Genomic DNA, 15857 nt, shown 5'->3' with positions numbered 1-15857 from the left:
GACTAGCATCTCTTTATCTCTGCAGCAGTTTCTGATAAGCGACAGTTCTTGGCAGCGCTCTGGACTCCCGCTGCCGATCTGTCCTCGGTTTACACTGAACATCGCAGATGTCGTTAAAAAACTGCCTGAGAACCCGCGCCCTGATGCTAGGAATGAGTCGGTATCTTCAGGATCTGTGTAAGTCATTTCCTGTCACGTGTAAGTTCGCCTAGAACGAGCAGTTCCTGCTGAGGCGACGACGCGGGGCCAGCGGATGGATAGGCAGGGCGGCATCTCCAGCGCAGTGCATTTTGGTTTGGCTTGAAATTTGTTTTCTTGTTAGCATAACGGTATTAATCATGCGTTTATTTGGTGTCAAATGTGTGGTTGGGAAATGAGAGGTCTGTTTCGTTGGGTTTAAACGTGCTTCATATATTCCTCTGACGGCGTGGTGTGTTTCCATAGAGATGAGACCCCTCCCACCAGTGGCCTCAGTCCGTGGACTGTTCTAAGCCCTCTTAGCTTTGCCTAATATTGTAATGTTTCTTGATATGATCTTGTAACCCTTCCAGCTGTTATGATAGCACTGAATTTACAGTTTTCTATTGAACCTTTTGTATTTGTACAAATAGAATATTTGACAAACTGACATCAGCGGTTGTTAGATCAGACACAAACTTCGCCATCTTTAGTTCCGTTCATGTTTTCAGTAGCGACTAACGGATAAGTCCAATGATCACGACGTAGTTCTTTCTTCATGGGATGTGATGTGTTTCGGTTCTGTGATATGATTTTCTTTTATTTGATTAAAAGGTTTATGCAGAAAGCCGGCGCCGTGTGTTTTGTGGGAGGGCAGCCCCAGGACAAATGAGATTTCTCTTCAATCAATTGTTCATATTAAACCGGGGACAGACACAAACACACACACACAGTCTTCATTTGGTTCATTACACCCACAAGAAAAGGTCCAATGAGGAAACCAGGGTTCAGAAAGCTCTTTAATTTGCTTCAGATGTGTGATGTCATGTTACATCTAGAAACCCCGCCCCCCCCAAGGCCATGACATCACCTCCCTGCCATCACACCAGAAGCTTCCTCTTCATGGTGAGTCTGTAAATGATTTGGTAGCCGTCGTCCCAGGCGTAGAGTTGCTTCTCCTCCGGGTTGTACTTCAGGCTGGAGTGGGCTCCGTACCTCCGGGGAAAGTAGAGCAGGGGCGCCTCCTCGCTCTGCACCATGTCGTTGACGTCAAAAACGCACTCCACCCGCGACCGGCTGGCCAGACGGGTGTTGTAGACGACGTAAACGGTCCCACAGACCACAAAAGCCGCCTCTGCTTTCTCCCGTGGGCAGCGGGTGTCCCAGATTTGTTCTATATCGAGCGTGCCAGCGTCCATCTTTGCGAGGTGGATGTTGAGTTCGCTGTCGCTGGCGGCGTAGAGGAGCCAGAGGCCCTCGTCGTCCGCCGCCAGGTCCGCAACTGTCTCTGGGTTGAGTTTGTAAACGGCGGCTAGGCTCTCCACGGGAAACATGGCGACGTCGGTCACGGATTCAGACAGCAGGTCGTATTTGACCACCTGTACATCTGCGCCGGCCCCCTGCTGTATGTAGTATAGGTAGCCATTGTAAACGGCGCCGCCAAGACCGCCCCAACGGGAAGGCAGCGCAATCTGTCGACCACTGCTCAAGCCAACAGATCGGGAAAAGTCCGCCACGGAACTGAACCGGTACACGCTGTCTCCTGACGTCCCGTTGAAGACGTAGACCTCCGAGGACTGGGGGTCTCTGGTCCACATGCCTTTGGGACCGCCCACCCTCTTCAGGATCTTCACGGATCTGATGGCAGCGATGATGTCCACGCAGTCTGCAGCGAGACACAACACATAGACATTAATGAAGGTTATTGCCGTTAGCCTCAGTAGCTTTGGGACATGATGCCAACCACACTGTATGGACAAAGGCATTGGGACACACCTGAACGCAGGTGTTTGATTCAGAACCACTGCTACCGCTGCTAGGATGGAGCTGAGGTAATGATAACCCTTTCATAAACCCATCGTGGTGGATTTTTCAATTAACCGCTGCTCTCTGAAGATGAAAGAGATGAAAGAAACCATAAATGAAGGGCTTGTTTCTCCATCCCAGAGCCGTGTGGCGTTTAAATCCAATCAGACCGTTAGATTTCAGGGTTTTTATAAATAATGATTGACGGCAGGAGTACACAGAGCTCAGGCTAAATAAGGGTTGACCCTGAAGGGCGTTTGATGATGTCACCAGATATCCTCAAGATTTCATACTGATCCATCTCATTTTTCCTTGTAAAGAAAATTACACCATAATCTTGATTTTTAACATCCCGCTTCGAAGTGGTGACGTATCGTAAGTGTCAGTGTTCGTCTGTTCGTCCGTATGTCTGTCCGTTAGTCCGCCAAATATCTTCGCAACCGTTGTAGATTTAAAGATGAAACAAAAAGGACATTACTTGGGCGGGAAAGGGGATGAAAATGAGATGATGACATTGACCTTGACAAAACTAGGTCAAAGTCAAATTTCAACTTTTGTACACTCAGGAACCGGATAAGATAGACAGACGAGGGAGGCCAGTGTGAGTAAGACCATAGATCAAAGCTAGTGCTTTGATCTACGTATACACTAGCTTTGATCTATGGTATTACACTGGTCTTCTCCATATGAAGTAGTCTATGCATTAGTCAGGTACTACTTTCAGGGTTCCCTGACCGACCCTGAAAATATAGGTCAGGGTCAGTTGCGGGATGTTGCAGTCACTGACTGCCTTGGTTCTAGTTTTTTTTTTAGTTTTAGTTCTTTTGTGTTCTTCAGTCAAGTTGTTCCTCAGCTGAACCTTCATCTGCATCCTTCAGACAACACAACCGGCCTGCAGCATCTGTGGCTCCTCTTCTGGAGAGTGTGGGCGGTGTCACCGACGTGAAGGAGCTCCTTTCTAAAAGGACCGCTCTCAGACGTCTTGGGGCTAAATTAACATCAGTCCCATGAATCTGAAGTGGGTCTGAACAATGCAGTCAAGTTCGTCTTGGGTCAGCTTCCACAGACGCTCACAATGGCCCACTGTGTGCAAGAGGAGCACCTCCCCCCCCTCTCCCACCAGGAGGAGGAGGAAGCCTCACCTCCGGGGGGCAGCATCCTGCTCCTCCTCGCTAACAGGGGACGTCATGGTAACGGAGACAAATGAGAGAACCCACCGATGATGTCACCGCATAATGCTGGAGTTTATGTGTAGTATTGATCATCTGATGAAGCCATAAACTAATCAATGGATTTTCAATTTATTTTTTAACACAAACAGTCACTTTGAACGTAAGCAATAAAGATTTAGCTTTTGGAATTAATCGCATCGACTTAGATTTTTTTCCTTAACGCCAACCCTGGCGGATACAAGCTCGTAACTCATAGCGGCGGTTCTGTCCGGCGCAGTTTGGGATCTGGAGACTAGAAAGACAAATGCTGCACTCGAACGCAACGCAGACAAGGACTAGCTGTGCAGAAATAAATGAGTTGCGTTAAGTCATATTTCTTCTGGAAAACACAACCGCGCCGTGTTAAATGACTCATAACGGCATCGAGTCACTGCCCGTTTGGCGTGAGATTTCTGAGACAGGAAGTGCTAAGGGAGACGTCACGATGCTGCTCACCAGAGACTGTGGAGTCCAGCTCCTCCCACTCCTCTTCCTCCTCTTCATCTCCTCTTCCCTCCTCCAACCCCCAGGCTTCCTGCTCCACCACCTTATCGGCTTTATTGGTGCAGGCCCGTGGGGAGTTCTGCGCCTCCACGTGGTCCATCTCCCGCTCCAGCCGGTCCAACCGGACCGCCGCCCCCTCCAGGTCTCTGAGCAGCGCGCCGTGTTCCCCCCCCAGCCCGTCCACCGCCTCGGACGTTTGCTTCTGGAAGTCCTGCAGCTCCGTGTGGCAGCGCTGGGTCTGATCGTGCCAGAGCTGCATCCGGTCCTGACCGCAAACGAGCAGAATGAAGTTAAGAAGAACTGCTTCCTGTTAACATCAGGAGAAATAACGAGCCAATCAAATGACAGGAAACATATGACATCATGCTTGTGAATGTTGACTGGGTCACAGGTATATATGACCTCTCTGAGCCGCTGGCGTAGCTGTAGACGCTAGGTCTCACTCGGGAAAACATTGCTGTTCACAGTTTGCACTGACCAAACTGAATATTTATGGTGATAGATGGCGTTAGGGCGGCGGCTAAATCATCCTCAGTGGGCGTGAATAACGGTCGCCGTCTCCATCGCCTCGTCCGCTGCGGGTTGGCAGTCAGATGGAATCGAAAGCTCAGTGAAAACTCGCTGATGGAACGTCGCGTTCGCTTGATCACGCAGCCGTTCAGGCAGCAAGTTGGGATTGAGACAAGGGGGAAGCACCTACCCCTCATTCAGATGTGGATCGAGCCAACGCCCCCCCCAGGAGAAATGCATTTTATTCAAATGAGGGGAAGCAGACACATCCTGTATTCTGTTTCCTCCCTTTCCCCTGCCTCCGTCTGGCCTCCGGGCCGATGGACGCCGTCAGAGGAGGTTGTACTCATTAATGATGCGCCGCTGTCTGAAACTGCACGCTGCATGCGTCAGCCGGTAGCCCCCCCTGTGGCCCCCGCCAGCTGATGACCCGGACGGACATTGCATTAATTGGAAAAGTTCAGAAAAAGGAGAAAGAGGAGGATGAGGTCAGAAGCACCAGCTGGTGTGTGTCTGGTGTGAGTCGACGGCGTGCTCGCCGGGTCGCCGGCTGCTCGCCTCTTACCTCCAGAGCCAGTAACCTGTTCTCCACGTACTCCACCAGGCCCTGGTAGTAGAACTGGGCTCCAGTTAGACTCCAGGTGCCGGAGACCAGCAGGAGGAACAGCAGCTCCATTGTGCGCCGATCAGCCGGGTTTTAACGGATCGCTCCTCGACGTCCCCAGAGCTCCACGCCGCCTTCAAACCCTCAGCGTAACGACGGACGGCGAGGGTCCCGCTCTGGATTCTGAACTGGCCTCACCGCTGGAATGTTTTCACAGACTCTCAGGGAGGAGCCTCCTGCCTCCGACCCCCCCCTCCGTCCTCAGGAGGCCAACGGGCTGCTCTGGTGTTTGACGACCAACACGGGTCTGTAAGCCGAGACCGGAGCGCCGCTGGAGCACTAGGCACAGGTTGACCTACGCCGTTTAATTTAACCCCCACTAAATGATCTGAACCTGGATGCCGCCACTAAACCAGTCTTTCCTTTTGCTGTCCTTTGGAAAAGTTGATTGTTGAAGAAGAAGACTTAAACTTGAGCGTGAACCTTCATGGATTCACCCTCAAGTTTCAGTATCTTAAAGGGATTGAAGACGGTCTGGATCAGAACTCAAACAAGAAAATCAGCTTTTTGCATTAAAGGAAAAAAAAAGGTTGAATGTGTGATTGATCAATCATGAAAAACCAATCAGTTCTAGAAGATGTTCCATCGTGATGTGGTGGGACATGAGAAGGTACAGGACTGGACCACATGCAACCAGTACCTCCACTCCAGTCTTTATTTCAGGTTAAAGCTCAATATGGACATGAAATATGGACATGAAAATTCAATATGGCCTCTCTCTGTCTCACCCTTTTCCTTGCCCTGTCTCTGTCCCCAGTGTATTTCTTTTTCCCAACCAACGGGTCAAAGCGGATGATCGCCCTCCAGAGTCTGGGTCCTGCCCAGAGTTTCTTCCTCAATGAAGGAGTTTTTCCCCGCCACCTTCGCTTACGCTTGCTCTGGAGGGCATTGTTGGCTTTCTGTCTGTTAAGCGCTTTGAAATACCTGCAGATGTGATTAAGCGCTATTTTAAAAAAAGTTGATTGATTGATTGACACGATGTTGCTCTGAACGAAACACGTTTTAATTGGTCAAGAGCAGAAACAAAACACAGATGAACATCTGGAAAGTTGGAGAAAGAATGCCAAAAGAGAAGAATTTCTATAATGTGCTGGCAGCCGATGAGTTAATGGGGTGGGTGGGGCAGGTGGGGGCAAGTATCACCACAGAACTGGCTGTCAGACACCAGCCACCCCAGAACATCTGTCTGTGAGACAGTCAGAGCCGACCTTCGGAACTTGTGCCAAAATTCTTCTTCATGGTGGATTTCTGTCAGACGTTAACGGCTTCTCTCTCATTGGCCGGAGCCTTCATCGCCTCGCATCGACGACTGCAGAGTTCAATAACGCTTCGCTGCTGCCTGGACAAGATTGCTAAGCTCAAAATGGGGAGGGGGAGGGGGGGCAGACAGCGTGTGCATGTAAAATGTTCACTGCACCGGAAGCCATGTGTGAGGCTTTGGTTCCAGGCGATGATGATGGTGATGAAGATGATGACCTTTCACCTCTGTGTACTGATGTCTGCAGAGAGGTCAGGAACCATGAACTTGGAAGGGTCCAATGCGTCCCGTATACCAGAATCTTTTCCCTATCGATGGACATGAACCCGGTCACAGCTTCCTGACTCGGAGCGCATCCAAGCGTTCTCATTGGTTGATTAAAGGTTGGGCTAACAAGCTAATCCGCTGTGATTGTCTGCTGCTCACCATCGCCTCTCCTCAAGTCAAACACAAACCGAGTCTATTTATACACCCGCGGACCAGACTGAGTGTTGTCATGGTAACGGGGCCAAACTGGAGTTTGATCTAATCTGGAACACATTTCCTGTCTGGAGCTGGCAGGTGGAGGGCATTGACAGGCCAATGGTGTGTTTGTGTGTGTGTCTGTGTCTGAGTGTCTGTGCCTGTGTGTGTGTGTGTGCCTGTGTGTGTGTGATTGATGTGAGTAATTAGACTTTTAGTCCTTTTTCCCTCCTGCTCATCGATGTGCTTCTGACATGCAGGTTTTAATCTATCATTAATTACAGGCTGAACTGCATCATTGATGTGATGAAAGGCCAAATCATCGCTCACAATCCATCGTGTTCTCCAAGCAGCGGCAGATTACAGTCATAACCTTTCAGCGGAGGGATGGAGGATAATGGGGAGTGGTGGCGGTGTGTGTGTGTGTGTGTGTGTGGAGGGGGGGTGGAGGTCAATGATTCAATTCGTTCATTAGAAAGAAAATTCTTGGAAGTGTCTCCAGTCCTTCCACTAGATGGCAGCATCTCTCTGTGGGTAAAGTCTAGCAGGAGAGGAAGAACAGCTTTGCTCTATCCGTGATGAAGAGAGACCAGAGCGGCTGTGGTGTGGTGGAAAACCATCACTGTCAATTTACAAAAGAGAATTTAAATAGAACTGTGAAGTGTTCATCAAACTTTTGTTTAAAAGGGTTCCTTTGTGAGACAGGGCCGCCAACCTCAGGTTTGAGCCCCTGAAAAGGGTCATGATGCCAAGTTGGTGTTAGATCTGCTAGATTATGGCTCCCTTCTAGGTGATCAATCAATTTATAAAGCTATATTTGTGACTTACAAGCAGATAAACTTAAGGAATAAAGTCTTAGAATGTTGCACAAGTAAAACAAATAAAATATGAATAGATAAAGTGAGACTCACGCGAACTTCTGATCAGTCAATAAATAATCAATGATTCCATGTTGCTTATCCAGAGGAGAGTAAAGATCAATGTGAGTCATTCAAATAAATCAATTCGTACAGAAAGAATTAAGGAACTGTTTCCTGCTGAACGCATTCATCAGACAATGTCATAAAACCACAACAGCCATGTCGGAAAGACACACACACACACACACACACACACACACACACACACACACACACACACACACACACACACACACACACACACACACACACACACACACACACACACACACACACACACACATTTTTGTCTGGAGTCCTGACTCCTGAATAAAAACATTCAATCTTTATTTACTGCTTAAATTGCGAGATTATAAAACAGACTCACACTTTAATAATCCCCAGACTGTGTGTGTGTGTGTGTGTGTGTGTGTGTGTGTGTGTGTGTGTGTGTGTGTGTGTGTGTGTGTGTGTGTGTGTGTGTGTGTGTGTGTGTGTGTGTGTGTGTGTGTGTGTGTAGACTCTTCAGGCGTCAGGAGCCACCCATAACCACCCACACGGAGCCACCTTCTGTAACTAAACAAAAAGGTGGAGGGTGGGGGTGAAGAGTTGATGGGGGGGGGGGTCTTTACTACCCTTTCTTATTGATTGAGAGCAACCCGAGCGCCCGGTGCCAGGTCGTATAACGCAGAGCGAGTGGGTGAACGACGTAAATCCTTTAGTCCCTTGTAAATAGCTTTAATACACCCGAGGCGCCAAATCACTTGACCTGCGTTAGCCCTGCCGCCGGGGGCTTTCTGGCTGGCTGAGCAGCATGGAGCCGGCCCCTCCCTCCCATTCTCCGCCTGTCAGTCCAGGTAAGAGTCAAGGCCTTATTAGTGACGCTGAGTCTGGCCGGCTTCAGACCCTCGCGGCATCTCCTGAATTTAATCAACTGCTGCTAGCCCGACTTTTTTCTTGGGTTTTTTTTCTGAAGAATGCGGCGCTGGTTTTCCAGCCAGGTCCATTCCTGCTGAGGCCGTGGTGCTGGATCTCTGCTATTTGTCTTGTTGGACACATAATGCTTGAAAGTTAGCAGCTAGGTGTCGGAGCATGGGTGAACTTAGGGTGGAGGGCAGCTGAGAGAGGCAACTCCTGGGGAATTGCGTTCATCCAAGGTGGGCACCATATAGGAGGAGTCAGGAGCATTTTTTGCACCTTAGACTTACCCGCCAAGCAACCGTTGATGATCCGACACTGCTCCCGACTTTCCAACTCCTGGTCATGTTGGAAACAGAAGGTCCCACCAGACAACCCACCGGAGTGTCTTGATTTAGGGTTGAGTAGGAACCTGGTGGTTTACTGTATGTACGTCCACAGTTTTTTGATCAACTGGACGCCAAAGCAAAGTTGCAAACACCGACATTACGCCCGCGCTGCAGTCCAATACAACCATCAGTATTTGAGAATAAACCACACCAAAGGTTGGCGATGAACCAACAAAAGAGTTCAGAACCTGCAGCTTCTTTGACTTCAACCAATCGCTGATCACAAATGGTGTAATGATTGTGTAAAATGTGACAAGAGTCTGAAGGGAGCTATTTTCAACAAACCCTTTTCACACAACTTGGTTGTCTTGGGGCTCCTCACCCTTCAAGCTAAAGATTAAGGCCGTGTTGCGGGGGGGGTAGGGGGTCTTGTTTCAACGTTTGCATGCATGTCAGACATCATGCTCGACAGGGATATTAGCGTGTTTTGACACTTGACGTCACGTCCCTTCATTCTAGAGACAGACAGTCTTTGTTGCATCAGTTCGGCAGGAAGTCGAGGACCACAGAAAGAATCATCTGTATGAACGACAGCGAGAAAGCAGAAGTTTTTATTCAATGCACACAGACATCTGATTGGCTCGTCCACACGCGTGTGCGCCGCATGTCTGCGTGACATGTTTTGGCGTTGTTCCTTTATGCCTCTGGAGCTGGGTGAGGAAAGTTAGTGGGAGGCGGTCTTGTGCATACCATTATCTCACAAAGCACTCATTACAGGAATATCTCACGTAGCCTCCATACAGCCCAACATGTCGCCTCACGCCCCCGCCTCCCAACGCCGTGGCGCTCAAACACAACAGGTCTGCGGCGCGGTCCTCTTCCAGCCATGACTCACTGCAGGGAAATGTTGCAGCCTGATGGCTGCCAAGTTGTGGAGCCGGCTGAAATGTATGTGAGGGGCTCACCACGGCTTTCTTGGAAGTGCTGATGTGTTGCAAATTAGTGCAATTCACCTGTGAGCCTCCCCCCCATCCAAATTAACCCTCGTGTTTGGTGCTCATGAGTCAGGAATCCATATAATTTTCTTTCCTGTCCATACCAGAACAATAAAACCGACACTGCAGGCATTAAACTACAATTATTACAGGTGAAAGTCATTTTTATCTGGTGAAAGTCACCTTTACCTGCTGAAAGTCACCTTTACTTAGTGGAAGTCAGCTTTACCTGGTGAAAATCACCTTCACTTGGTGAAAGTCACCTTCACTTGGTGAAAGTCATTTTAACCTGGTTAAAGTCACCTTTACTTATTGAAAGTCACCTTTACCTGGTGGAAGTCATCTTTACCTGGTGATAGTCACCTTTACCTGGTGATAGTCACCTTTACCTGGTGATAGTCTCCTTCACTTATTGAAAGTCACTACCTGGTGGCAGTCACCTTTACTTGGCCTCCTGCAGTAGTAGTTCCTTTATAAGGTAATTACATGTTTTGTGGATCTGTGTCTGGATTAGTGAAAGTAGGAACACATCCTACCCTGGGATTTACCCTAGTTGCTCTGTAATTACCACCTGCTCAGGTAAAAAGCGTCCTACATCATCCCTGACAGCCTGACATCGGGTCAAAAACTGTGGTGCTGAGCCCCTGCAGAACAGCAAAGCATGATGGGATGGCTCCCGCTGGAGATCAGGTTATCGTGGCGTCATCTCCAGGCTTGTCCTGGGAGATCTTCGTCCGACGGCCAGCATCGATGTCGAAGCGTCGCTGCAGACGGGGAGTTGGGGGTGGGGGGCAGGCTCCGGGGAGGGGGGCTTGTCAGCAGCTGTTTCAGTCTGTTGCTCGGTGTGGAAAATCTCTGTCATGGCCTACCTAATGGTGATTGTTCTGCAAGGGGGGAGCGGGGGACAGGCTTGTCTACACCCTGGTATCTGAGTTTGAGGTGGGGGGGGGGGTTCTTGTAGGTTTGTCATTTGTTCCAGGTTTCTACAGTTATAATATGTCACCAGATGAAATGATGTGTGTGAGTTGTTTTTGTAATGAGGATGGGAATCTTTATGGGGGGGGGGGGTCTATTTTATGCCTGTATTTCCGGTTCAGTATTTAAGGAGAGATGAAAAAGGGATTAAGTAATAAATGATGGATTTAGAGCTTATATTCTGAGATGTCCCTTTCATATAAATCTCATTCTCACTTCCCATTCACTTCAATGGACAAGTGTCCACCCCCCTCCCTTCCCCACCTCTGATCGGTGCTGTCTAACACTAGATGCAATGAGACAAGACAGCCTTGAGTCACTCCAATCCCCAGAACCTTTAACAATAGTAAATCAGTTTTGGACAAAGTTTAAGGTTTTGAGAATAAAACCCAAAAATGACAATAGTCACATGATGACCAGAAAAAGTCTTGAGACTTCATGTACAATTATTGGATCATTATGAGAATAAAGGGCTAATATTAATGTTAAAGACACTAATGACTTTAGTGTCATAGGCCCCGCCCTCAAAAGATTAAAAACACATTTACTCATTTAAAACCCCCTCAAACGCCTTCGATGTGTACCACATCTTAAACTATCCCGTTGGAAATTCTGCTTTTCAGGAAACATCAGTGTCAACACCTGGAGACGCTCCACAGTTTTCACACAGTCCCTGATGAAGGTGAGGAAAGAGGGAAAGTCAGGATCGGGGCGAACGAGGCGAGAAAAAAGTGTTGGGAAGAGAGAGAGAGAGAGACGGCATCTCAGACAGACTGTCTGGCTGCGCTGGGATCTCCAGCACTCAGCGTCACATGATTCTGGGGTCAGAGGTTATCCTCACTGATGAATATCGGCCGAGCCTCCTCTCCCTCACCAAAGAAAGGGAGTTGTTTTCCCTCCCCGGGTCTGGAAAGTTTATTTCAGGAATCCATCCTGCCAGCATGAGACTGTAAACCTGTCTCAAGACAGAAGAGTTACGTCCACAAATATTAGAGGTTTTTCATGGTTTTATTGGCCTGACAAAACGTCTCGAGACACCCATTCTCATCAGACGCATGTATGGGTGGAGTCACAAGGCAGCAGCGGTGTGTGTGTGTATGTGTGTGTGTGTGTGTGGGGGGGGGTGGCTGGATTCCTCCTGAAACAAACTGTACATCCTTGGGATTTCGGCAGGATTTGCAAGATTACTGTTTGCAGTCTGTGAACTGTGTGAAAGTACACTGGTGTTGTGTTTGTTCTCTCGGCACATCGCTGCAGGAAGGCTGTAATGTACGAGGACAACACGCCGGAGACACGGATAAAGTCCATGCATTAGTAACTCATTTTATCGCCGCCGTCGTCCTCGCCGTCTGCAGAGATCTTCTCGCAAACGTGTAAACTCTAATGAGGAATCACAGGACGCTTCAAATAACACTGTCAGCCGGATTTCTACTAAAAGCTTCTGGGAGATTATATCTGTCTCAGAGAGACGAGAGTGATGTATTAGATCACACGTGAACAAATGGATGGCAGAGGCCTGCTGCTTTATGAGCCTACCGGTTGTGTATATCTGTGATATACACAACTCTGGCACTCTTCATAGGAGTAATGAAAACCACACAGCCTCTCATGGGCAGGGGGGGTTGAAGAAGAAGGGGAAGGAGGTTTGAAGGCTGAGATGAAATGTTTGCCTTCAGGCAAAAACAATCAGCGGCCGTCTACAAAAGAACCGCCAGTGGATGGCGCTGCAGTGGACGCCAGGGGGCCAGCGAGGTCAGGCTGGAGGCTAGAGGCACGCTGACGATGATTACTAAAAAAAACAGGATGGAAAAAGTAGGAAAATCACCAGAAAATATCCAAAAGAAATGTTAATAACTGTGTTCCTGAGTCTACTTTTTTTTCTCAGGCTGTATGTAATCATTTATTGAATTAATTTTCTAGAGAGTTTCTCCACCGACTTGTCATCCAAGTATTTAATGAGGAGAAACTTGAGATCTCCTTAAAAAGATGTTCAAGTATTAAATATCAGCTGCTTCACACACAAAAAAATGAAGAAAGACAAACAATTTTAAATCATCATGAAAATGATCATTAAAACTAAACGATGCAAAGATTTTATAATCATGTTACTTTTGTCAGTTAGTGTCCGTTTCATGAAGATCAGTTCTAACAGGTTTTTATTGAGATGTACTCAGGGACTTTACATAGCTTAGCTGCTGTTGTACACGGATGCACAGGTACACCTACATAGGTACATCTACACAGATACACCAGCACAGGTACACCTGCACAGGTACATCTACACAGGTACACCAGCACAGGTACACCTGCACAGGTACATCTACACAGGTACACATACACAGGTACATCTACACAGGTACACCTGCACAGGTACATCTACACAGGTACACATACACAGGTACATCTACACAGGTACACCTGCACAGGTACATCTACATAGGTACACATACACAGGTACATCTACACAGGTACACATACACAGGTACATCTACACAGACACACCAGCACAGGTACATCTACACAGGTACACCTGCACAGGTACATCTACACAGGTACACCTACATAGGTACATCTACACAGGTGCACCTTCACAGGTGCATCTACACAGGTACATCTATGCAGGTGGGTGTGGTTGCTGTCACCCTTGTTCATGCTGGTTGTAGAGACCAGCAGCTCAATAAAGGTAATAAGTTGATGTTATCGACCTCCTGTGGATTACCAGGTCTTATACACATCATCACAATCCATTTGACCACACCCTCAGACCAGGTGTGATGAAATACCTTACCCCCTCCACCCCCTGCTATCACTGATGGCAGACAGGAACATTATTGGTGTCCATCAGGCTATTCAATCGTCTGGAACGAGTCTTAAGCTGGACATCAGCAGCCAGGCTGAACACAGCATTCTGGGAAGATCCGGCTAGAACCGGAGTCGGGAGGAGTTGGAAAACAACTTTATGTTTGCTTTTTGACAAAAGTTCGATTTTGATTTTCAAACTTAGCATGAAGGCTGGAGCGGGAGGGAGGGTTTGAACTGCAACCTTGAATCTGTCAAAACAAAGGAGACTGTCAGTCGTCCAGGTCGGTGTAAACCTTGAGGGTTTAATGGGAAGCAACTGGACTTCTGTTGAGAGGTTTGGACTGAACTTCAGAACCAAAGAAGCCTCTTGGATGAAACCTCTTCAAACCCGACAATGAAGTCCAGTTGGTTGAATTTACACGTGATATTTCCAACATTCACGATGAAGAGCATGAATCTGTGTGAATATAAGGTGGGAATGCAGGATGGGGTTTGTGTAGCTGCTAGCTGCTCGCAGCTAACTCAGGTCTTTACAAAGTGCTGCTGGTTTAAACGTTACCCAGTGAGCTGAACCTAATCCCGGCTGTGCTGTAGGAGGAAGAGCTACTAACAAACAAGTTCCTCTTCATCTGCAGGGTGGTGTGGAATGACACAAGTCAGACAGCAGCTTCTAAGTGAGATTTGTGTGTCTGTGCAGGCAATTGTCCCTCATTACGACAATGATTCTCCACATTCCAGGGCCTCTTATGGTTTTGTTGCCATGTATCTTGGAGCCTGTGGAGCCATTAACACGATACCAATCTCACCAATGGCTCCAGTTTGGGCCTCCCACGGGCTCCTGAATGCAACCTGTTCAGTTTGAGGGGATCCAAACATCCAGGTCCCCCCCCCCAGCCCCACGGAGACAGTCATCAGGACAAACAATCGATGCCACTGACAGATCCACGTCAGACAGAACAATTATGGAAACGGCATTCAGAGAGACGAATGTGTCATTAAAACCCAGCGGCTCCGCCTTAACTACCTGCTGCAGGTGGAGGCTCGTGGATGGAGTCCTGTTGTGTCTCCAACGGTTCTGAGTTCTGTCTCATGTCTGTCTGACTGACTGAACCTGAACACAGCGTTCTCAGGGTTTGTGCTGGTTGTGACAGAATCGTTCTTGACAGGAGCGATTTGAGAGATAAATAGCTGAAAATACTTCCATAGCTCCTGTCTGGTTCTGGACCTTCTGGGCCAGACACCATTACTGCTCAGAGGAAGGTTTGACACATTCACTTTCCATGAGGTGAAGAAAATCACTCCTGGCACTCGTTTGCACAGGTAGATCAGGATAATGTCCTGCAGGCCCATTGAAGGCCGTCATCTGGGTTCATGGTTCTCTTATTTAATTAAGTTACAGAGCCAAACAGCAAATCACACGACAGAAAGTAACAGAAAGGAAATACAGGCTGATTAAAATCTGTCTCTGTGGATTTGAACCCCAGTGATGAACCAGGGCTCAGCTGACTGAGCTAGCTAACTCTATCCCTAACCCAAAGCCAAAGCCAAATCCAAAGCCAACACCTCCTGGTACTACAGACATGATGAGAACCACTTTTCATCCATCCATTAATCTGTTCATTCCCAGACCAGATATGTAGTTGAGTGACCCGCTCACTTCCCTGAACTGCTAACCATAAGTGAAGGTTGGAATATAAGGAACTGGTTTTGGTTTCCAGCTGCGCCACCAGTTCCCTGTGATTGTCCAGTATAATAGACCGCTGGGATCACACAGAATCGAGACTCCAAGATACTTCAAGTTCTTCACAGCAGCAACTCAATCCGAGTAAATTCACCCAACTCAGTGCCAACTTGGATGAACATTGCATGTCCAATGATCCAGGATCCAGGATCCAATGGAACAGTATTGAGTTGAACCGCATTACAGCGCTGGCTGGAAACGTAAAGCGAGAATCAGGCCAGCAAACTTTCCACACCGTGGAAACGCAGATCTATAAATACTGGAAAAGCATTTATTTGACATTAATATCGCCGTTAATCCAGCGGACCAGCTCACATTCTGATTGGAAACTGTTGGAAAGGGACAGGTAGGGAGCACCGCTGCGGGACATTTAGTTTACAAATTCTTCACCCGGACAACAGAGAGGACGGTATCACAGCAACAGTTTTGTTTAGGGAGCGTCGGTATCAGCAAGGACTCTGTTTGGAGTAACTTAGGCTGCTGTGCAAAAATCCATGGCATGCTAAAAACATAATATACAGGAGCCTGGCATCCCGAAGAGAGTCTGCCTGTCTGCTGCTCCCTGCAGGTCGCCATGTTTGGAAGCGCTGACAAACAGAAGAAAGA

At 48.1% G+C, this 15857-nt stretch overlaps 1 protein-coding gene across 1 annotated transcript; it reads right to left on the bottom strand.

Annotated features, from left to right (window-relative positions):
* Positions 1–972: 972 nt before the first annotated feature.
* olfml3a (olfactomedin-like 3a) lies at positions 973–5374 on the bottom strand. The gene is made up of 3 exons (XM_068339545.1): positions 4774–5374; positions 3651–3963; positions 973–1843 (listed from the first exon to the last, which is right to left on the bottom strand). The coding sequence occupies exons 1-3, from the start codon at positions 4882–4884 to the stop codon at positions 1059–1061; spliced, it is 1209 nt and encodes a 402-aa protein (XP_068195646.1). The 5' UTR covers positions 4885–5374; the 3' UTR covers positions 973–1058.
* Positions 5375–15857: the final 10483 nt, after the last annotated feature.

The sequence above is a fragment of the Antennarius striatus genome, chromosome 2, assembly GCF_040054535.1.
Source record: "Antennarius striatus isolate MH-2024 chromosome 2, ASM4005453v1, whole genome shotgun sequence".
NCBI classification, from domain to species: Eukaryota; Metazoa; Chordata; class Actinopteri; order Lophiiformes; family Antennariidae; genus Antennarius; species Antennarius striatus.
Note: the sequence above shows the minus strand (reverse complement) of the source record. Positions and strands in the feature narration are given on the sequence as shown.